The sequence below is a fragment of the Leptidea sinapis genome, chromosome 42, assembly GCF_905404315.1.
Source record: "Leptidea sinapis chromosome 42, ilLepSina1.1, whole genome shotgun sequence".
Taxonomy (NCBI): Eukaryota; Metazoa; Arthropoda; class Insecta; order Lepidoptera; family Pieridae; genus Leptidea; species Leptidea sinapis.
The window spans coordinates 5,976,121-6,000,531 of record NC_066306.1 but is presented as its reverse complement, the minus strand read 5'-3'; the positions used below and the strand labels follow the sequence as shown (position 1 = coordinate 6,000,531).

Below are 24,411 nucleotides of genomic sequence, written 5' to 3'. Positions count from 1 at the left end.
AATTGGATCGCTCAAATGACGTCGTGGTATGAAATTGCAAAGCAGTTCATTTTAGGTCGTCAATTGAATCGCAATAAGAGTTCATGGTAGTGTTTTACCATGCGTTGCCTAGCAGCAACAGACTGGACGTATATATTATCTATGGTTTGGATATTTGTTTCAACTACTTGGATGACCATAAAATTACACGGGAATTGTTTTACGCTGAAAAATGGCGCATAATAATTACTTCATCAATTAAATACATTATAATTTCTCTCTGTACCAACATATACAAAGTCTGCGCAGGCAGTTAATAAAACAATTTACAGACTAGAGACACTTTACCAGTGGGAGGTTCCTTTGCACAGGACGCCAGTATTCTGCCGTGAAGCAGTGATATGTAGGCATTACTGTGTTTCGGTCTGAAGGGCGCCGTAGCTAGTGAAATTACTGGGCAAATGAAACTTAACATCTTATGTCTCAAGATGACGTGCGCAATTGTAGTGCTTCTCAGAATTTTAGGGATTTTCCAGAATCGTGAGTGGTACTGCATTGTAATGGGCAGGGCGTACCAATACCATCAGCTGAACTTCCTGCTCGTCTCATCCCAAATTTTCTTAAAAAAAATAGAAGGATGAGAGATATTTTGTCGTAGATCAGATCAGGCGGTCGCGCGTTAAGAAATACATTTCTAGCGAATAGTGAAAGTAAATTCGTCAGTAACACGACAATCTCCATTGTCACGACATCTCTACAAAATATGATTAAGTTTTAATGGTGAGTTTAAAAATTTGTTATTTTTAAAGTGATATCCCTCATTTCTGGGGTTAATTATGCAACTTAATTTTGTTACCCAAATTTATGAACGATTCTGGACTCCAACCCGCGACCTTTTGAGTTTCGTCCGAGCGCTCGTACCAACTGAGCCAACCGTTCGAGTGACGCACGGTTCATAAAGCGTGACGGACGGAAGCCGTGGAAAGGTCGCCGGTTGGAGTCCCGCATCGTTCATAAATTTTGGTTACAAATTTAGTTTGTATGGTGAGTTTATTTAGTGACTATTTCTGAATCACTTAATATTTTAATATGACTCATTTAACTATAAGTCCCCGGTTGCTTAAATTCCAGTTCGTGACAAATTTTATATAGAAATTGATATTACAGTTCATATTGTATTCGAAACGTATGATTCATTGGTGATGAAGAACTAAAATATATTAACAACATAACAAGCTTAAATATAGTTAATATTTTTGATACTATATATAATCATATTGATTGTATTTGCATAAAAAATAAATCCCATCTTTTATTTATTTTTCAGGAATACGATGCAAAAAAGATGAAGGAAGAATTCGTTTTGAAAGAAATTTTAAAGTAGTAAGTACCAATAAATATTAAATATTTAATTTATTTTATATTCGCATATGTCTCTACAATGTAATCTAGAGCCTTTCTTGGCACTCCTGCACTCTTATCTCCGTGGTGATAAGAAATCAATTCTCAAAATATACTAGACTAGCTGACCCGGCAAACGTTGTTTTGCCATATAAAGTATAATTCACGCGATAGTTTTATAAATATGTGTTATTCTGGTGTGTAAGCTATATTATTGTAAAGTTTCATCATAATCCATTCAGTAGTTTTTGCGTTAAAGAAGTTCAAACATACATCCAGACATACAAACTTTCACATTTATAATATTAATAGGATTTGATATATTGTACTTTTTATTAAGTCATATTTGTATTATATTATTTCTAAGTTTCTTCGAATTGATAGACAGCTTGTCAAGCATAAAAGATAAATAAAAATTAAGCCTTTTACGAAAGCGAAATATCAAATTTGCAGAGAATCAATGACCCATATCATATTTTTTTAAATGTACAGAGATTTACATTTGAACATTAAACAAGAGAATGGCTACACAACTTTGAGGCTAGGAAAAAGAAGGAACACTATTAAAGTTTTAAGGTGACACTAAATGCCAGCGACCTTGAGCGATATGAGTTCACGGCTGCCGGCCCGCCATCTATGTAACAAAGCCAATATTTACAAAATTCTTGCGTGGAAAACAGTTTATATACTTACAATCCTCGTTATTCACTACTAATCTGAATAAATGAACCTACACAAAAAAGTACAAGCTATAAGAATAACTTTTCTGACAGAAGTACCAAAAAAATGCGTCACGTCATGCCGAAAAACTTGTTTAACTTCAAATAAATGTGGTAGTTCAAAAAGACTCGGCAGTGTTAACTATAACTAACAGCTAGCATTGGCAACCTACATATAAGACTTAAGGATATGTGTAACAGGATTAAGTAGTGTTCATAGCTCGAAATGCTATACTTTCACCACAAAACTTGTCTAAAAACACCATGTTTGCGTGTTTTCTGCTTACTCTTCACCTTAACAAGCATAATAATATAAATCTCGTTTAGACAATATAGCTGCTACAATTACTAAAATAAATCGCGACAATAACATCCAATGCGTTTTTTTTTTTAAATAATTACGCTTGTTACAATATATATTCACAAATCTAACAGTTATATTTTAATTATGTCAATCACAATATACAATCAAATCCAAATCATTTGAGTTGATAATAGATAATATAGATAGAGAGATATAATAAAAGAAAACCATTTTAAGAAAAAACAAGGATATAAACGAGGAACTGAACAGAGGATAAGGACATGGCGATCGCTTTAGCCTTTTCCTTTTCTGGGTATCCAAATAATGTCCCATGATTTTCAGAAATTCATAAACTAAAATAATGGTTGCACCACTAAGTTGTGAGGGAGATCTTTTTTAAAATAAAATATAAAAAATACATGAAACAGTTATCTATACTTACTAACATATAAAGCTGCAGTGTTTGTTTGTTTGTTTGAACGCGCTAATCTCTGGTACTACTGGTCCGATTTGAATGATTCTTTCAGTGTTGGGTAGTCCATTTATCGAGGAAGGTTATAGGCTATGTTTTTTTTCTTTCAAAATTAGGGATCCGTAATAAAATTGCTATTTTGTAACACAAGGTGTAAAATCGAAAACCTATCTTTGCGTGCGCTGCAAAATCTATTGACAATAGAACAAAATGATGTACAGGCTATAATATAGGCAATATTTTATTACTTATAAAACTATTGCGTGAATTATACTTTATATGGCAAAACAACGTTTGCCGGGTCAGCTAGTTATGTATCAACAGCAAAATCAAGAATTAAAACAACAACAAAAGCTAAAATTAAATGAGCTATAATCAAAACAGCATAGTACAACCACGTTTCCTACCATGGCTGGTTCCTACGGGATTAATTCACCACCCTCTTTAAAATAAGCGATAACAACTTCATAAAATATTACATAATCTATATATATAAAAATGAATTGCTGTTCGTTAATCTCGCTAAAGCTCGAGAACGGCTGGACCGATTTGGCTAATTTAGAAGTCTTGAATTATTTGTGGAAGTCCAAAGAAGGTTAAAACGGTGAATTAATATGAAAATGCTCGGAATTAAATAAAAACAACAATTTTGTTTTTCCTTTGATATGTCCCCCGTCGTTCAGAAATCAAATTGAAAGAATATTTTAAAATGAATAACTAATTAGAATTTTCATTGCTTTCCAACTTTCTTAGTAGGTAAAATATAAACTTAATTTTAGATCAAATAAAATTTGAAAATGTAATTTTTATCAACGATAAATCTTAAGTTTTGTCATAAGCAATAAACATTTTTATAAGTAATACGTGCTTAGTCATATGTGTGTACGCGAACGAAGTCGCGGGTATCAGCTAGTAATGTATAAAAATTAAATATTTGACCCTGAGAAGACCAGAACCTTTACTAGATCTTGAAGAGGCATTAGAAACCTTCAAAATAGGAAATTGAACTGCCAGGAATCATAGTAAAAAAATACATACAATATGTTTTTGGATACGATAGTAATCCTACACATCAGCTATATTTCCATCAGAAAATTTAGACAATAATACAGAAATATGCTCCAGTGACCAAGCAAATGAGTTACACAATTATCAAACTGTCTGATACAATTGGTACCAATAATAACATTATTATTCCTATGGGCGATTTCAATGCTTAATTTGGTACCAAGCGTACCAAGTAGGAATATGTTTTGAAGATATTCGGTCACGATTAAAGGAATTAAAAAAAATCTACTGCTGGAGTACAATTAGACTCTTTTGGATAGTATTTGAAGCAGAATTCATGTAACAAATGGACTTAGATGTCTCCATAAGAAAACACAATAATGTAAAAGACTACATGATTTGTAATTATTAAAAACCATTTACAGCAAAATTTGTCGTAACAAAGTCTTAATTCAATACATATTTCGAACATTTTTCGATGAAAATAACTGATATTTCCCAGGCAGCAAAATATATTATTTGCAAACCAATATATCGTAATTAATTATTACAAAATTTTCAAACCCTTGTCAAACGTTTATATTGTTTCCGAAGAGCTAATGTGGGAACAGTATTGTAGTAAGCTACAACGGAAATAAATATGAATAAAATGTAACTATTTGAAGATAGGAAACAATAAATTAATAACAGTAGAAAGAATAACGTATTATAAAATGCAAAATAAAAAGAGGCTTTAACTATACATAATTTCTATATAACCTACCAATCAATGTATACGAAATCTGATAGGTAAAGAGAAAAATTACATATAATAGTCAAGTCAAGTCAAAAAAATCTTAATTCACTGTAAAACTTTATAAGTTATTTAAAGCAAGTCAGGATGAAGTACAAAAGTTACAATAGCATTCAAATGAGTATAACAATATTCATTAACAAAATTTAGAACATTAATTCCAACTATCTTTATCTTTCAAATAATCTTTCACATTATAATAGGCCTTAGATGTTAATTTATTTTTTACGACACATTGAAATTGTTCAATAGATAATATTTTAATTTCATTTGGGAGTTTATTATAAAATATAACACAATCCACTTTAAAAGATTTAGCAATTTTACGGAGCCTAGTAGATGGAATAAGAATATAAATAGACAAAATTACTAATTTATCGTCATTGATGTGGCTGTAAATTAAAGAAAGTAACTTCATTCATCAACAAGAAAATATCAATCTCTTAAATCCCTTGAAGTCGGCGTTTCACACTGAAATACAAATAATAAAAAATGTTGTCGCATTGCTGATGGCTGCCATTAGAGTCCCGTGTGCGTTGTTACAACCAGACGATCAGATTGCATTGTAGTCTTTATTGTTCGCTGTTTCTATTCAGACACTAGACAAAAAGCGTACCACGTACTGTATTTTTGAAATTTACTCTTCTAAGCACTTACATCAGAAATTCAGGGGATATTCACTACTTAAAAAGGCAATAAGGAAATACTTTTTGACTATGTTTTAGTAAATGGGGTGAAATTCGTACTAATGAGATTAAACTGGAATCTATATAGAATCAACAATCTAATATAATGGTAGTTTGCGGTAAATATGCCATACATACAATCAGCCAAATCAGTGACAATAGTCACAACCAATTAAAACTAATCTGTTTCTGTTTTAAATATTGTTCGATAATATGTAGGTAATCTTAATAAAACATATTTTAATATATATTATTGAAATATTGTTATGTAGATGCATGTTAAATGATCTAATAAACATTGATAATAATGAATTTATGAACCCACGATACAACCTTTGCAGAAGGCTATTCCCAAACTCTGCTGAGGTACTGAATATTTTATAGATAATGGGCAAACATTGTAAATTGAGAAACTTTATAAAAATATGTATACGTGGGTAACACTGAAAATGTTTAGAACTGGCCAGTTAGAAACATTGCTAATGAATACTTTTTTGAATTTCAATTTTAGAACTCTTTTGGCAACCTAATGTAGTTTATCGCATTCATTTGTCATTTGTTTTTGTGAATTGGCGGCAAATCTAAAACTCCTGTTATACGTGAAAATGAACCTAACGCGAGAAAATTTTCGTTCAATGATTTATTATGACTTTTGATGTCGGCTTACTCAACAACAAAGCTATGATAGGCTACCATTAGCATTTCTTAATGAAACCCCATCTCGTGCCACTATTTACAATTGGTTAAACGAGTTTAAGCGAACCTAGCAATCTCAATGATGATCCGCGTGATGGACGTCCTTTAACAGCGACTACTGAAGATAACATCAGTGCTGTGCGACGCATGATAGAGGAAGATAAGAGAGTGAACTATCAGCAGATACGAGCAAGGCATTGGTATGAGTCAAGTTCAAAAAATATAACACGAACATTTAGGCGTCAGGAAGCTATGTACCAGATGGATTCCCCATACTTTAACCGACGACCAGAAACACCTTCACAAGGACTGGTGTCGCCAAATGTTAGATAAGGTCAACGGTGGTGACTCAAATGCTGTATTTGATATCATCACAGGTGATAAAAGCTGGATATATTGCTACGAAGCAGAAACCAAAAGAAAATCAGCTCAGTGGGTGTTCCTTTTGAGAATCGGCCAACTAAGGTAAAGAAAGGAAGAAGTCAAGGAAAAAAGATTGCCTTATTCTTTGGTCGAAAAGGTCATTTCACGACAGTTGCACTAGAAAATGGAAGGACAGTTACTGCAGACTGGTATGTCAATCGCTTTTTGCCTGTTGTCTTGGAAAAAAGTCGACAGCTGCGCCCTCGAAGCAGGATCCTCCTTCACCACGACAATGCTTCAGCGCACTCTGTAAAACTGACTGTTGAATATTTGACTATGGAAGGTGTCGAGATAATGAGTCATCCGCCATACAGTCCTGACCTGGCGTCCTGCGACTTTTATTTATTCCCAAGAACTAAAGATAAAATTCGAGGTATTCGCTTTACGAGCCCTGAAGATGCGGTGAAAGAGTACGAAAATGCCATACAAAGAGACCCCTAAGGAAGAATAGGCTTTTCTCAGTGGTTCCATCGAATCCGGCGATGTGTAGAGAGGAATGGAGATTACTTCGAATGACAATAAAAGTATTGGCAACTTTCTACAAGAAGCCGTTTTTCTTATTCTTAACATTTTCAGTGTTACCTAGGTACAACCAGGCAAAGGTACAACAGCTTAAACACAAGAGTGGTTATTGGCTTAGTTATGAAAAGATAAAACAAATATCTATTTATGTATAGTTCGCACAAATATATTGAAATAAATCAAATATTATTCATTAAGTTTTACATTCTAAGTGGCATAATTATCAAATGCATATTTTGTCACAAAAAATCCACATAGATTGTCACGAATAGTTCATATATGTTAGATGAGAATATATTGTATCATATATAACGAATGCATATGAAATTTTCATTATCTCGTTCATCTGAAAATATAGGATTGATAGTGACATTACAAAATTTTGGCCAACCATCTGTTTGTCGTATCTCCAAATGAAATAAGAGCTCTTGTAAGATCACTTCCATGATACCATCCTACTCTCCGTCTGTCAAGACATTACCTTCAAAATGCGTGAAGTTATCAAGATAACATAACATCAAATAAAACTACTCAAAATATGCAGCCATTTAACTCAAACATCTTAACACATTGATAAATAAAAACCTAAATAAAACCATTTCGAATATGCCAACATTTTAGCGACTTAATCTTAACACATTGGTAAATAAAAACGTAAATAAAACAAATCAAAAAATGCAGACAATTAAGTGAAATATAAACACTCATGTAAACTAAAACGTCAATAAAACTGACTTCGTGTCTCCATCACAACTAAGTATAAATTATTTTAATATTCAAACAAAACAAATCTTATAACTATATTTACTATAGTATGACTACATAAAATTAAAACTATCATTACGTGGAAGCGTACGAAGACTACTGGCAGCATTTCCGCGTTGAATAGCTAGGCTGATCCGTTGACCGAAATAGCTGCCAGCGCTTGGGTTTCCAGTAGCCGTATTGAGGCGCGAGGATATTTTGAACATTCTTCGCGCCTCTGGGCCCCATGGGCCAATTTAGACAATTGAGTGAAATTTTAATTTGAAATTGATACTTATGTTTTGATCGTATCTTAAGAGTATTAATAATACCGTGCAAATATGGTGTACTTATGTTTATTAGTGGTCCCCAGTATCAAAATTCGACCATAATTCATTTAATTTTTAAGTTTGAACCTCAATTGGGATAGTATGTCATAGAGTATACCTCTATAATGTATGTATCTGTCATTCAAGCAGGAGTGTGTAATATGTATTTTAATTAATCAACTGTTAAAACATTTTATATATGATCAAAAGCTTTTTTATTTATGTTTAATAGCAAAGTCTATTGGGTCGACTTGTAGTCAATATATTATATGTAACCTTAAGTATAAAGGTTCGCTTCGTGGAAGTTCGAGCAGTATTTCCGCGTTGGATAGGCTGACTGATCCATTGACCGAAATATCTTCCAGCGCTTGGTCAGCGTTTAGTTGTGGTACACGTATATAGTACTTTGTACAATCTTCGGATCTCTGGACCCTTTGTAATTGTGTACAATCTATTAAGTAGGTCAAATAAATAGTACATGTGGATACACTAGATACGACGTTGTTCCAAAACTTGTTGATATCATTGCATTAATAATTAATTTTAAATGAATTCTTCCTAAAAAGGCCATAAGTCAGAAAATAGCCATTTCAATGTTCCACATCAATTTGGATATAATAAATAATAATAATATATTAACACACTTTTACACAAATTATCTTGCCCCAAACTAGGCATAGCCTTTACTATGGGTACAAAACAACGATATATTTAATACAATACATACTTACTTAAATACACATAAACAACAATGACTCGGAAACAAACATCCACATTCATAAATGATTGCACCTACCGGGATTCGAACCCGGGACCTCTAGCTCAGTAGTCAGGGTCACTAACCATTCGACTGTATCGGTCATCAAATATTATCGGACATTCCCTAAATCTCCATAAAACTCCTCCGACAAACGATGTTCTCACTTAACAGCGTTTGCTCAACTAGTGCAACGTTTTACCAGTGGGAGACTCCTTTGCACAGGATGCCGGCTAGATTATGGGTACCACAACGGCGCCTATATCTGCCGTGAAGCATTAATGTGTTTCGGTCTGAAGGGCGCCGTAGCTAGTGAAATTACTGGGCAAATGAGACTTAACATCTTGTCTCAAGGTGACGAGCGCAATTGTAGTGCCGCTCAGAATTATTGGGGGTTTCAAGAATCCTGAGCGGCACTGCATTGTAATGGGCAGGGCGTATCAATTACCATCAGCTGAACGTCCTGCTCGTCTTGTCCCTTATTTTCTTCAAAAAAAAAGTTTTGCCTTGAACACAAGCACAATATGCATAGCTAATGATTATGCAAAACATTTTGACATACTTTTTCGCACGTCGTAATTGCAGCCACAGGCTATTGTATGAATGTCAAGAAGGCTTAACAATAAGTAGTTTTGCCTTCTCAAGCACACTATAAATGCATGGGCGACAAACCCATAGAGAATTCATATGCATTTCGTCAAAGACAGTGTTCATGCTAATATGAATATGTATTGACAGTGCTAAGGACATCTCCATGCATTACAATTATAGTGACGCCTTTGTTCTCTGTCCTTCATCACCATATAATATTTGCCACTTCCTGGTTGATTAATAAAAATGGCGTCAAGATTCCAATCAATTTACTATCATAAACGTTAAATATAATGTTTTACTTGGTAGAGATTACATAGAACACAAAAGGTACAAAACAGTTTAAAAAGTAAACAGCATTCTTGATTCAAGGTGATTTTATGACATTTTTAGTTTAAAAAGTTGATACTTTCAAGTTGTACTGTTCATACGATTTTACCCTTGGAATATGCATTCCTGACTACATATTACTTCAGTGGAAATATTTTGCGATTCATGTTGTTAAGGTTCCACCTGTAGGTTAACCAACGGAACCCTATATTTTACTGTCAGTCCTTCAGTCCATCCATCCATCTATATCTTCTTATATATAAAATTCTCGTGTCACAATGTTCGTTCCCGTACTCCTCCGAAACGGCTTGACCGATTCTCATGAAATTTTGTGAGCATATTAAGTAGATCTGAGAATCGGCCAACATCTATTTTTCATACCCCTAAGTAATAAGGGTTGTTCAGCCTTAATTTTTTTTTTTAATTTTTGGACAAATTTTTTTGTTTTTATTTTTTTATAATGTTGCATTAAAAAATACATACAACTTCTAATTTTCACCCATCTACGATCAACAGTTACTTTTGTATCGCGATTTTAATATCGGCAATACGACGTTTGCTGGGTCAGCTACGGGGCTGTATCTCATAGACTGCAAAAATTTGTCAGATAATACTATGACAGTTGTACTATGAGTATTGTCACTATAGAAAATAATAATACAAAGACAGTCAATTACTGTCACGCCAACATAAAAAATCTTGAACAGTGCTCAAAATTAAAAAAGATATCTTGAATGGTATGGAACCGTTCGTGTGTACAAGTCCTACTAGCGACTGACTGGTTCTTTGCAAGGAATTTTTTTTAGGGGAGAAATAGCATTTAGTGCTAAATTCTTACTCTGTGACACGCACATTTCAGTTTTAAGTTTCATCTTTTTTTAATAAATATGTAACTTTTACTACCCAGAAAATACTCCTTGCCTCATTGTGGTTTTAACTGCCAGTTACAATGTTCATGGACCGACGACTTTGGGCCCGTCTAAGGCTAACAATACATGTGAAAGATGATATTTGGATGTCTTTTGGCGGTGGTGCTCACTTTCCATCAAGCCAGCCTGTTACTCGTCTGCCCCGCGTATATTAGGACACTCGAATGAATTACTTTCAATAATCTCAGTGGGTATCGAAACGGCAAACGATGCCCGAAAACCATTGATAAAAATTATTGCTCCACTCGGTCTCAGACTAAGCTTCTTATATTAGAAGTATAGAACATAAGTTCATCAATCATCAGTAACTCAGCTGTGTCTTTGAATCAAGAAAATTTTGCTGTGACGGATCACGTTCCCTTATTTGACTCAAGAGACTTTATACGCGTTACACGGCTAAGCGTAACAGCACAGTCTCATTACCCACAAAAGAGAATCTAGAGTTAGTTAAAATTCGAAAAAATCAGCAGCTATGCTATCAGAAAACAAAACGGATTGCATTACAAGAGTGCCGGCAGAAGTGAAAACTTGAACATTAACGTTGTGCATTTTTGAATAATTTGGTATGGTTAGGGAATAATTTCGCACGAATTGCTTTATTTATCAGTATATAAGTACTAGCATTTACAGGTTACATACAATATTCGTTCACAAAAATCAATTAATATCTATTACATAAAAAATGTAACACTATACAACTATTACAATGCTTTTACATTAAAAAGTTTATCTCTCAGAAAAATCAACTTTCATCCATAATTTCAACGACTGTCTTACGAATTTTCGATCAGGTCACGTGTGCTGACGCGAGTTTAACATTTTGGGTATCCCAAGAAACTCTAAAATCCCAAAAAGCTCAATGCCGTTAAAGAAGTTTTCACTTCAAGTGTGATTCAAGATAGACATAAATCACAAATAAAATTTGTAAAACAAAATTTTATAAAAGATGCGGTTCTAGAAGCCACGACCTCTGGCGTTCCGTACCGGTGCTCTAACCAACTGAGCTAACCGTTCGAGTGACGTATCGTCATAAAATCTTGTATGCTTTGTTCAACTCTCAGGTTGTGGCTTCATAAAATTTTGTTTTTCAAATTTTATTTGTGTATTAATCCTAGAAGTGAGGGTTATCACTTTAAAAACATAACAAATTGTTTAGATATAAATCGTTAAAAATATCCCCAGCGTGTGTAAAAATGGAATAAAAATCACTCACCGAATTGTATGCAAATTGTTGTCACCGCAAATAAGTTTAGAATCCGCATCGCGGTCGATGTTAAACTGTGGGGCAAGAGTGAGTCGGACCACTTTACACTTAATGTAATACGGCTAAGTTTGTTAATTTAGGGTTGCATGCAGCCGTTTACTACCTACGAATTGTTACAACTGTTCGAAACTTCCACACGAGTAATTTGAAAAGCATTCCCAGTAAGTATTGTGAACTGTACGACATTTTGAGCAGAATCTTTTATTACCTTATGCTGGGAGAGTTTCTTGCGCCGCTTCTTTTCTATCAGAGCGCCAATTCTTTCTGAAACGGTAGACTGCAACTACTATGCTACCCACTACTTCCTAATATACTAGATACTAATCTAGTACTTATGTACTTAGACTTTACTTTGATTTTATTAGTGTAAATCTTAGCTGAGTATAAGTTTAGCATTACCTGTGATTTCGTTTTTATATTCATTTCACAACTGAACTAAATTTGCGCTTTTTTTATGAAAATAAGGGACGAGACGAGCAGGATGTTTAGCTGATGGTAATTTATACGCCCTGATTGCAATGCAGTGCCGCTCAGGATTATTGAAAAACCCAAAAATTCTGAGCAGCACTCCAACTGCGTTCGTCGCCTTGAGAGATAAGTTGTCAAGTCTCATTTGCCCAGTAATTTCACTAGCTACGGCGCCCTTCAGACCGAAACATAGTAATGCTGACACATTACTGCTTCACGCCACAAATAGGCGCCGTCGTAGTACCGATAATCTAGCCGGCATCACGGGCAAAGGAGCCTCCCACTGTTAAAAGCTTAAGCTGCGACAGCCCAATGTCAAAGTCAAGTCGCGTTTTATAAAACTCAGCTAAGTTTTACTTACGTAAAGTCTGAGCAAAGTCTAAGTAACCTCTATAGATCTTAGTCTTACACTAGTGGGTGCTTGCGACTCATTCCGCGGAGGTTTTTGCTCAGCTAACGTAACTTTCCTGTATCTGAACTAATTGGAATATTTGTTCAGTTACAAAGCAACAATGTGAATGGTATTTTCTTTGTAATATTCACAAAAAATAAAATTAGACAAAACAAACCTCATTTCTCATTTTTACAATGGTTGTTACATAATTACATTAAAGAAAAAGTTTATGATACCCTCCTCCTTCGTAGAATGCCAACTATATGTAGGTATCTGTCGTCGTTTCCATAAACCTACTAACTAAACGCACAAACTCGTCCTCCCAGTGAGTTTGTGGTCTTCCTCGTTTGGGTTTGCCTACCCTTCAAATCAAATCAAAATCACTTTATTGATCTATGTCATGCAGTTTTGCAATATGGTCGGCCCATTTACACTTTAGTGTAAGACTGCGTCTTCCGTTACGTGATACGTCGGTAGGCCCCCAACGAGGACCGACGATCTGGTCAAGATCACCGGAATACGTTAGACGAGATATTTGGGGGAGGCCTTTGTCCAGCAGTGGACGTCTTCCGGCTGATCATTATGATGATGAACTATTTATGACATGAGAAACTGTCAGTGAACCTACCTTTAAAATCGGTTTCGCCGTTTAAACAAACAAACGGAAATACGAAAGAATATTCATTTATAAAAGTTGTTTTAGTCGCATTGTTTTGAAAAACACAATTACATTTCATTTTTATGTACCTACATGTTAATTTTAATACGTACTCAGGGTTTTTCTCTGCTACAGCAAACGGAGCATTCAATTTACAGAATAATACAATCTGCGAGCGAATAGTTTCACGTGTAAAACCATAAACCACGTACGAAAACGCTCCCCATTAATTAAAACATTTTATTAAAAGCCAGACGCACTCAGTTGACCAGAGTGCTTACTCAAGAACCGTTATGCACAATAAATTCTACAATGTCCTGCAATAAAGTTTAAAGCCTATTCAAGGGGAAACAGACCATGAAAAAATTTATAGCCGAAGATTCGTTAATGTGTTGTCTAAAATGGAGACTGAAAGAATCTTTTAAATTTTTTGGGATAGCAAGTTTTCGGTCTAATTTTTGAACCTACAAGAAAGTATATTAAGGGGGCAAACCGGGCAAAGAGGCTCACGTGAAAGCAACTCCACCAGTGGCTCCTTTGCACAGGAAGCCGGCTAGATTGTTGGTATCACAACAGGGCCTATTTCTGCCGTGAAGCAGTAATGTGTAAACATTACTGTGTTTCGGTCTGAAGGGCGCCGTAGCTAGTGAAATTACTGCGCAAATGAGACTTAACATTTTATGTCTCAAGGTGACGAGCGCAATTGTAGTGTCGCACAAAATTATTGGGTTTTTCAAGAATACTGAGCGGCACTGCATTGTAATGGGTAGGCATATCAATTACCATCAACTGAACGTCCTGCTCGTCTCGTTCCTTATTTTTATAAATAAAAAAAAGGAAGTGATAAACCAACCGATCATGGATATTGGCACTTCCAGAGGTTAAGAGTGTGTTGGGTGTGAGCTCTTTTGTGGAATGTATTTTATTTAGCAAAATGTGATATTCACGCCATTTCATTCATAGAGTCTACAAGAAATATTTTTTTTTCCATTTATAGATACTTTTATTATTTATTTTATTTATATATACAAAAACACAATAAAAGTTACATATCTAAATACCACGAAAACCCCCAAAGGGTTTATCTGGGTAAGTTGTCGATCACGATTTCAGGCTAACATTACAATAATTATAATAATTGCACACAAGACACTATTTTATATCTACACTAGTCTAGAGATAAAAATGGTAGTTGATTTAATTATCCATATTTTTTTAAATCATTTATACGCTACATTGAGGAAAAATATTAATTTAATTTCTGCGTATTGCAATTCGAAAATAAACTTTTCGCGACCGCGATAAGTTCCTGCCTATTAAAAAAGTTTTTAACTTTTTGTGCGTTTCGTAGAGTAATTTCAAAACTTGAAAGGTTACCGCAAGCTACAACTTAACTCAGGGTTACTTGAAGAGATTTGTTCAACTTTAGTGGTGTATTATTATATAACTTCAAATTCCTCTATTCCCTAGTAGTGCCTTGAATTTTAGTTGCCAATTGTAGAAAACATGCGAGAAAACTCAAGACAACGTGAGATTGTGTTAAAAAGTAATTTCTTGTGCAGATGGAAGAAATTTTCAAATTGAAATGAATATGTAGGTCACACAGTAATAAGGAATATTGCTTGAAGCGACGTCGTGGGATGCAACTCGTTCTGTTTAGACGATAAGTAATTCACGGCGAGCGACGCGACGCAGGTTGGCGCGGGAAATGTGAAAAGTTGGCAACTTAACCGATATCATACTCGCACATCTGCTTAGGCACGTGCTCAAGCCTCTATTGTAGCAGAGATTAGGTACCCTCGCCTACTTTTCAAGTCTTCTCGAGGCTTTGCTAATCGGTTTTTAATTATTTTGGGCTTAGAAACGAGACTATCTCTTACAGTTCGATCTTATATGATATTTTCATATTGACTGTTATAATATTATGTGGAGTTGGGTCATACAAACGATACACCTGTATATTTAATGAATATCATCTATATAAATAAAATAATAGAGAATTTATATATATTGATACCGTCTTTCTGCCTCCCTGTCAAATCTAAACAATATTATTGCTTAGATTCATTTAGAAGAGACATCTCAAGTCAATTTCCTAATATGCAAATATTGGGGTTGAGCAGGTTATCAATCGTAAAGTAGATGGAGCTACAACCTGAGCGTTGAACAAGACAAATCAAGATTTACGAACCACGCGTCACCAGAACGGTTGTATCAGTTGGTAACAGACCGAAAACGAGAGGTCGCGGGTTCGAGCCTCGTATCGTTCATAAATTTTGGTTACAAATTTAATTTGTATAAAATGATAGAGGTATTCATTTGAGCGCGCATCAAGTAAATATTACGGGATAGATTTCAATTTAATTTTATTCCTATATTTAAAGTTTTATTCCTTAGACACCTGGCCCTATCTAAAACTATTGCAATATCTTCAATAAATATAAATTTATTAAAGTTTTAAAATTTATTATAGTTTTAAGACTATTTTTATACAGTGCTCAGTCATGTGCATACGTGGACGAATTCAAGGGTATCGACTAGTCTTAAATATCCTCAGAAACCGTGAGATTTATCTTCTATAACAACTCCTTTATGAACATTACAAAATTTTCCATTTCGAGTATTCTTGAAATAGAAGTTAACTTACTAAATTAACTAATAGAAGAAAACGAATTTAAATAAAACTCTTTGAAAGGTTTAAAACGCGTGTAATTGTAACATTTTTTTTACATTAGCCCCCTTATTCATAATGGTCCGCTAACTTTAAACAGCCGCTAAGGAGTGTTTTTTCTCATTCTGACTTAGGTCAATAGAAGAAGACAGAGTGAGAATTAGCAATGCTTTAAGTTAGCAGACTATTATGAATAAGGGGGTAAATGTTTGCGTAAAAGTTTACTTTTATTTTTTATTTTAGTTCGCCCGATGTTTCAAGACCTTTCCAGATCTCATTTTCAGGAAATAACAATGTAACATTTACGCGAAAATCTAATATAAAAACACTTACAATTATACGCGTTTTAATCCTTTAAAAGTGTTTTATTTAAGTGTGTTACACTCGCGATAATCAAAGAAAATACTTTGGAAAACTAAGTCAAAAATTACGTTTGATTCACTTATCATTAAATTATATTTTTACAAATCACAATTAAATGTAGATTTACTTCATAACATAAATACATGTAACGCTTGAGTATTTAAAACCATAACGATATATTTGTAGGGTTATCGTAAAACATTTCTGGTAGTATCTAATCAATTTTGGGAATAGTTTACAGCACATGGGAGATTAAGATAAGGGTAACTGTTTATTTTGGAACACTTTAAATTAATGGATCGTTGTTCCTTAGAGCGCGATCCTGCAGAAAATAATGTTAATTTAGCTGAAGCAGCCTAGCGCGGGGTACTGACTCAGCGGCAATTTGTCCACCTACGTTAGGATGTTCTGCAATTACTTTAGTTTCCTTTGCGCGACACTGACTTACGGATATTACAATTTATGTGCTGCTTTTGATATGATAAAGTTGATAATAGCTGTTGTTTAACATATTTACTAAATTAACATTCCTTTTTTTGACTTACTCTTGTAAGGCATTATGCTCGTGGTCGCTCAGAGGGCAATGGCTCTCCATTGAAACTCCGAGCAAAGTCCTCTTGCTATGCTCGGGGCTTCCCTGCGAGATCGAATCAGAAATGAGGAGATCCGTAGGAGAACCAAAGTCACAATCATGATTGCGAAACTGAAGTGACTGCCACTTCAACAAAGCTCATTTTATTTTGGGAGCACGTGGTATAAAGTACCTTAAAAGCCGCTCTGTAAGGGAACGCCACACAATCAAATACTGGGAATCTTAAGTCATTTATCACGTCTAGACTATGACAGCTGCGAAAACGTCGAAAAAAATTTAGTTTTGAACTAACCTTTATTTTGAGCAATTCACGCACACTAACACTAAAAGCGCTTTTGCACTACGTCCGATCCGAATTAGATCAGAAGTGTCATACAAATTGAGTGTGTAAACCGTAGCTTGTCACACACACTAACTAATATTCCTGGCCTGTTTTTATCGGTTGTCTAGCAGCAAGAGACTCATCTACACGTATAAATTATCTAAGGTGGAGATGTAAGGCGTTATTTATGTTTTTGGTGTGTAGTGTGTGCTGTGTGAGGTGGTGTAGAGTTCAGGAGCAGAGGTCAGGTAAAAGAGTCCTTCAGACTGCTTCCTAGGTGATTTAAAATCAATAATACTACTTCTATAAAGTTACCAACCATCCCCTTTTTTTATGAAAATAAGGGTCGATACAAGCAGGACGTTCAGCTGATGGTAATTGATACGCCTTGCCCATTACAATGTAGCGCCACTCGGGATTATTGAAATACCCAAGAATCCATGTCTCATCAGCAGGGGACATAGTTCGACAGACAGATGGCCGTTGGGGCAGTAAAGTCCTCGAATGGCGACCACGTACCGGAAGACGTAGTGTTGGTAGGCCCCCCACAAGATGGACCGACAATCTGGTCAATATCGCCGGAATACGTTGGATGAGGGCAGCGCAGGACCGATTGTCGTGGAAATCTTTGAGGGAGGCCTTTACCCAGCAGTGGACGTCTTCCGGCTGATGATGATGTAAGGCATTTGACGTTTGAGTATTTTTGCATCACTTTACATAATATATTGCAGAAAGCATTGAGTATTTGACGTTTTAGTATTTTTGCATCACTTCACATAATATATTGCAGAAAAATTTGTTTTTAAAAGATGAAGCTGTTATTGCTGATTTAAAATAGTGGCAATGAGTTTCTTGCCACTTCTTCTCATTAAAGCTCGACCCTTTCCGAAGTGGCGGTAAATGTAAAAGAATACAAATCTTCAAAACATAGGTGTCATTTCCTTTACCTACATTAATAAAGTGATTTTGATTTGATTTGAATTACACATTTATACGGATAATTTCTATACAATTAACGTAAAAGTCAATATTCTATAAACTTTACTCAACTAATCAAGAAACTGATGTATTTCTTTCTTTGTAAAGAAAATAATGACGAACACAATTTCTTTTATAACAAGCTTCGTATTCGAGTCAAGGATAAGTCGGAAAATAGTTTTTGTTGTAATATATTTTACTTTATTGGAAATTAACTTTATTGAAGACAATCACCTTAAGTGTCTAAATACTATTCTTAATTGACAAAATGTATAATTTAAATTTTTAAAGTGAAACTTTTATTCCTTAAAGGCTGGCAACGCTCCTGTGATTCCTCTGGTATTGCAAGAGATTGTGGGCGGCGGTGATCACTTAACAACAGGTTCCATAAAAAAAAAACCTTGCTTCAAATTTTGTCGCATGTCGCATTGCAACCGGCCGCAGTGCAGGGGTGAAATTGAATCATTACCTTCAACTACTGCTTGCAAATCAGGTTGGACGAGTAGTGTAAGGTGCTAGATTTAAGTTTAGATTCGCGAGAGGGAGTGTCGGTTCGAACCCCTAAGAGCATTACGCACTGTCGGCGGCGACTCAGTCGCTCCGCGACCATAACATAGGCAACTAAGCCCAGGAGACCAAGCCGAGCCAAAGTATTCCAAGTACATTCATGCAGAATGGACGTCGAAGAAGCTGCTATAGTAGCGCTACTAATCAAGAGAAAGAAAAATAAAAAAAAACGTAATCGTAAAATCGACGTGAGAAAATACCCTCGTAAATTTTTCAACTACGCAAGAATGTCTGTGCGTTCGTTTGATGAGCTTAGTAAGTCCCAAATAGCTTTTCGGGATTGTATTTCCATTATAAATATCTCGGTATCGAAAGCCTGAGCCATTTTTGTGTGCGACGTCCGGTCGTTACGACAGTTGCTCGCAGTGAATGCTTCCATTTGAAGCCGTGCTCCTATTGGTCGCCGGCGACCGGCAGTCGCTTGTGCGTCGCCACGTCGCGGCGAGTCGCCCAGTCGCCCAGTCGCTTGGGCGACCGACGACCAAGTGCGTAAACACCTATTTAAACTGTAGTATGTCACAGTCGCCAGCGACCGAGTCGCCGGCGACAAGGCGACAGTGCGTTATAGCCCTTAGGGGTTGTTACAAAGGATCTTTTCAAATTACATTTTTAATTTATGAATAAGTAAATACTAATATATTTAAATTTGCTTTTTCTTTATTATCGGCAGAAATTAATATGTTATTTTGTGAAAGAAAACCTTGTTTACATCGTGGTTTCATAAGACCACATAATTTTTTGTTTATCTTTTTTATTTAATTTAAAGAATATATTCATGTTATATATAATATTAAGAAATTTATGGTTTCAACTTAAATAGTTAAGATAATGAATGTGTTTAATAGAGTTTCTTTATGCGAGGCATCTATGTGCAGATATAATAAATTCATAATAAATAAGAATTAAAATCACCTGAGAAGAACGGGTGCAAGAAACTTAACGGTCTTCCTTTTTTTTAAATAAAATTTCATCGTAATAAAACTTCGTACAATAAAATTCATTATTAAATGGTATGCGGGCGATTCCTTCATTTCCGATCCTTTTTTTAGAATTAACAGAAGTAAGAACACTGAATTTGTTATTTTAAAATGATAACAGTCACTTTTGGGATTAATTAAAAAACGAAAGACCTGAGAGTTGAACAAGAAATACAAAAATTTACGACCCATGCGTACTGGAACGGTTGGCGCAGATGGAACCCGAGGGGCCACGCGGTCATAAATTGTGGTTAGAAATTTAATTTGTATAGTAATAATAATATTAGAAATTATTTTCATTGTTTCAGATAAACCTTGAGAAGTTAAGATATTTAAAGAAAAGAAAGTTTGTGTAATATTGTATTTATTTATTTATTTTCAACCATTATTTCTCCAGGCAACAGATCTAGTGTAGTAACGACATATTAAAGTGATGTTTGCGCAAATAACGAAACAAAAACATTAATCATGAAGTATTTTTCATCACGAAACGTTATGAACGACACGCCAGTTTTGAGCACAATTGCTTTGTGATGAAAACATATATTTTTTGGAGCGTGAGAAACGTTTGTTTTAAATGTAAAACATGACGATTAAGTTTCTTGGTTCATTCACTACATAAGTCACATTACCTTCGGAGTATCCTAGTAGGTACGACACGCCACAAGTTAGGATATCATCCCCACCATCTGGATGTGTGGCGGTCCTCTACAATGCGGTTTCCAAGGAGCTTTCTTCCACGTACTACAAAGCTGTGGAATCAACTTCCTTGTGCGGTGTTTCCGGGACGGTACGACATGGGTACCTTCAAAAAAGCGCGTCCACCTTCCTTAAAGGCCAAGAACGCTCCTGTGATTCCTCTGGTGTTGCAAGAGAATGTAGTCGGCGGTGATCACTTAACACCAGGTGACCCGTACGCTCGTTTGTCCTCCATTTCCATAAAAAACAATAAAGTACTATTTGCTATGTCTTTCTTGAGGCAAAAACCATCCTAAGCGTTCATCTTGGGCATCCCTTGATCCTACCCCACGTCTTTCCAATGGTTTTCATTTTGACAGTAACAGTCTGCATCCAGGTTTGCTTTAGATGGCCACGTTTGAATTTTCCTTGGGGGTTCAGTTCAAAGAGTTGCCTAGCTATGTGGGTACTTATTGGGGTATCAATTTCAAACGAGTCGGAACAGAACAGATTCCTCCTTGGCCCCCCTATATCATCGTACCCCCGCGCCCATATGCCACACGGGGTAGGATTTACTAACAGTTACCGCAAGTTTATAATGTTATCAGTTTTTGTAGTAAATTAATTACAGTTTAAACAGTAATAAACGTATACACAGCTTCTTTATATAACTCTCTTCTATATATAACCTCTTATGAGGAGACATAGTTTGGGTTGTGTGGCAGAAAATTCTTTGAAAACCAAGCTGTAGAGTAACATCCTGATGGCAAAGGTGAGTTCCAAGTTTGTGGAGAGACGTGTGAAGGTGGAATTCGGCAATAGGTTCTGGTTAAACAGCTCTTCGGAATATTCTCCATGTTAAGTACTGTAAAAGACATACATACATACATAAAATCACGCCTCTTTCCCGTAGGGGTAGGCAGAGACCACTTCTTTCCACTTGCTACGATCCTTACATACTTGTTTCGCTTCGTCCACTTTCATTATTCCTTTCATACATGCTCTCCGGTTTAGGGTACTCTTGACCTGGCCTTTTTTCAAGACGTCCCTGATTTGATCATGAAACGTCCGACTAGGTCTACCCCTTCCAACACTTTCATTCACACTGGCCTCATACACTTTCTTTGTTAATCGTTCTTCATTCATTCTCTCGACATGTCCAAACCATCTCAGCATACCTTTCTCATTTTTTGTCACAACATCTCAATTTTTGTAACAACAAAAAGACATGCCACTAATTATCACTATATTAAATCACGCAACAGTGTTAACCTTGCCTGATTTATGATAACAGGAGCTCTATCTTTTCTGTGGTATATAAGGACTTCTTAGTGTATGAGGAGGTAATAGTGTGTTCTCACAGAAAATTTAAATATGGCTATAGGAGGAAAGATTTGAATGTGGTGGCCACGATTTCCTCAAAAATATTTTTTTTAAATGACAATAAGGGATGAGACGAGCTGGGCGTTCATCTGATGGTAATTCGCCCTGCCCATTACAATGAAGTGCCGCTCAGGATTCTTGAAAAACCCAAACATTCTGAGTGGCTCTACAATTGAATTTGAATTTGAATTTGAATTGCGCTCGTCACCTTCAGAGATAAGATGTTAAGTCTCATTTGCCTAGTAATTTCACTAGCTTAATCTAATCTATAATCAGACCGAAACACAGTAATGCTTACAAATAGGCGCTGTTGTGGTACCCATAATCTAGCCAGCATCGCATGCAAAGGAGCCTCCCACTGGTATAATGATGTCATCTAGTACACAGATAGAATAAAACTAGAACACTTAACAAGAACTGTCTTCTAAAGTGTAGGTTCTGATAATGGCTTTTTTGCCATTCTTTGCCTATCATGTCCTTATCAATATTTGTTTATAAGCGCTCTGCATACACAGACATGTAATATAGTACATTTAAGTATATGTATGTAAAATTGCTATCAACATTAGTCTAATGTAATGTACATGTAACCACAAATTTAATATAAGAGTGGCTTTGTTACAAAACACCCAGTCACGAAATTTATAAACGACCTCCATTAAGCGCTTGCCTCAACTATAGGTAAGTTTTATGTGTACTTAGTAATCATTTTTGCACTATACGGCTAAACTCTCCCATTGGTGGTCTAGTCTTGTAGAAGAGTTGGATGGAAGTAAGTTGGTTGCAAAAAAATTTGGAGCTAATGTGGAAGGAAGATGGGACAGGTGTGGTGGGAAAGAAATATAGTGGAATGAGCCAAGGTCAAGAGTTGCAAGAATATGACAACACGTAAGTGGTTGGTAGGCTCACCAGTGGGAGGCTCCTTTGCACAGGACGCCGGCTAGATTATGAATACCACAACGGCGCCTATTTCTGCCGTGAAGCAGTAATGTGTAAACATTGCTGTGTTACGGTCTGAAGGGCGCCGTAGCTAGTGGAAATTACTGGGCAAATGAGACTTAATATCTTATGTCTCAAGGTGACGAGTAATGGGCAGGGCGTATTAACTACCATGAGCTAAACGTCCTGCTCGTCTCGTCCCTTATAAACATTACAAAAAAAGTGACATTCAAATGGCGAGTGTTAGTCGTTGCTTGTCACGCACACTAAAGTAATAAACCTGGCCTAATTTCATCGGTTCTCTAGCAGAAAGAGGCTCTATCTAGAGGTATAAATTACCTAAGGATGAAACGATAATTTTATTAAAGGTACAAACCGATGCACTAAAAACACCTTTTATTCGATGGTCGCCAGATTTTGCAGCGAGAAGCTTTTATAATAATTTATAGCTTAAGCCAAAGACCCAAGATTTACTCCAAGTCGACTGCTATAAAGAAAATCCCGCTATTTATATCCGAATTGAGTCAGTAGTTGAGAAGTTCGTTGTGTAAGATGTTGATTGTAAATTCCGGTCATTATACCTTAACAATTATTAATTCAATTTATTCAAGTAATCTTAAGATAAGATAAGATCATTTATTTGTAGTCATGGGTATACATAGATGTTACAAATCACTATAAAAGTTCTCCATTCCTTGCCTGCATGCTGTGGCGTACAAATAATTACTAACTAACAAGTAATTACTAACAAGTCAAACAAATCTTTATATATATAATTCTTGTGTGCGTGTGTATGTCACTGAACTCCTCCTAGACGGCTGGACCGATTTTGATGAAATTTTTTATGTGAGTTCAAGGGGAATCGAGGATGGTTAAGATTCACAATTGAACTACCTCCTAAACGGCTGGACCGATTTTGATGATATTTTTGTGTGTTCCAGTGAATTTGAGATTGGTGTGTGTCTTCAGGTGGATTCGAAAATGGTTTAGATTCACAATTAAACTACTTCCTAAACGGCTGGACTGATTTTGATGACTTTTTGTTTGTTTCAGTGAATTTGAGATTTGTTTAGATTCTCAATTCCGTCCATATAATATAATTCTCCTGCTCATGTGTATGTTAGTGAACTCCTCCTGACGGCTGGACCGATTTTTCAAACTTAAGACGTATGTACAGGACAACGTCTGTTATACGGTCCACTAGTATATATATATATATATATATATACACAATGACAGTTAATTGATATACATATCAATAATTGAATATTTTGAAATAACATATAATAATTGAAATTGGTAAAAAGTAATTAAATTAAGTAAAATGATATTTAAGAAAATGTTAATTGAGTGTTGTATCTGAAAAGAAGTCTTTTATGGAATAGTACGATTTTATCAGTAGGAGATCTAAGATACACTATTAATATTAAACTAATCAATTAATTATTCTAAACTTCAATAATAAATATTTGCA

The 24,411-nt window shown here is 35.3% G+C and overlaps 1 protein-coding gene across 1 annotated transcript in view; it reads left to right on the top strand.

Annotated features, from left to right (window-relative positions):
* Nucleotides 1-731: 731 nt before the first annotated feature.
* The window catches only part of LOC126976790 (major facilitator superfamily domain-containing protein 12-like), an 80,587-nt gene continuing 56,907 nt past the window's right edge, over nucleotides 732-24,411 (top strand). The window contains exons 1-2 of the mRNA XM_050825391.1: nucleotides 732-759; nucleotides 1,307-1,362. Of these exons, the coding sequence (XP_050681348.1) occupies nucleotides 757-759; nucleotides 1,307-1,362 (59 nt within the window). The 5' untranslated portion in view covers nucleotides 732-756. The remainder of the gene's footprint in view (nucleotides 760-1,306; nucleotides 1,363-24,411) is intronic.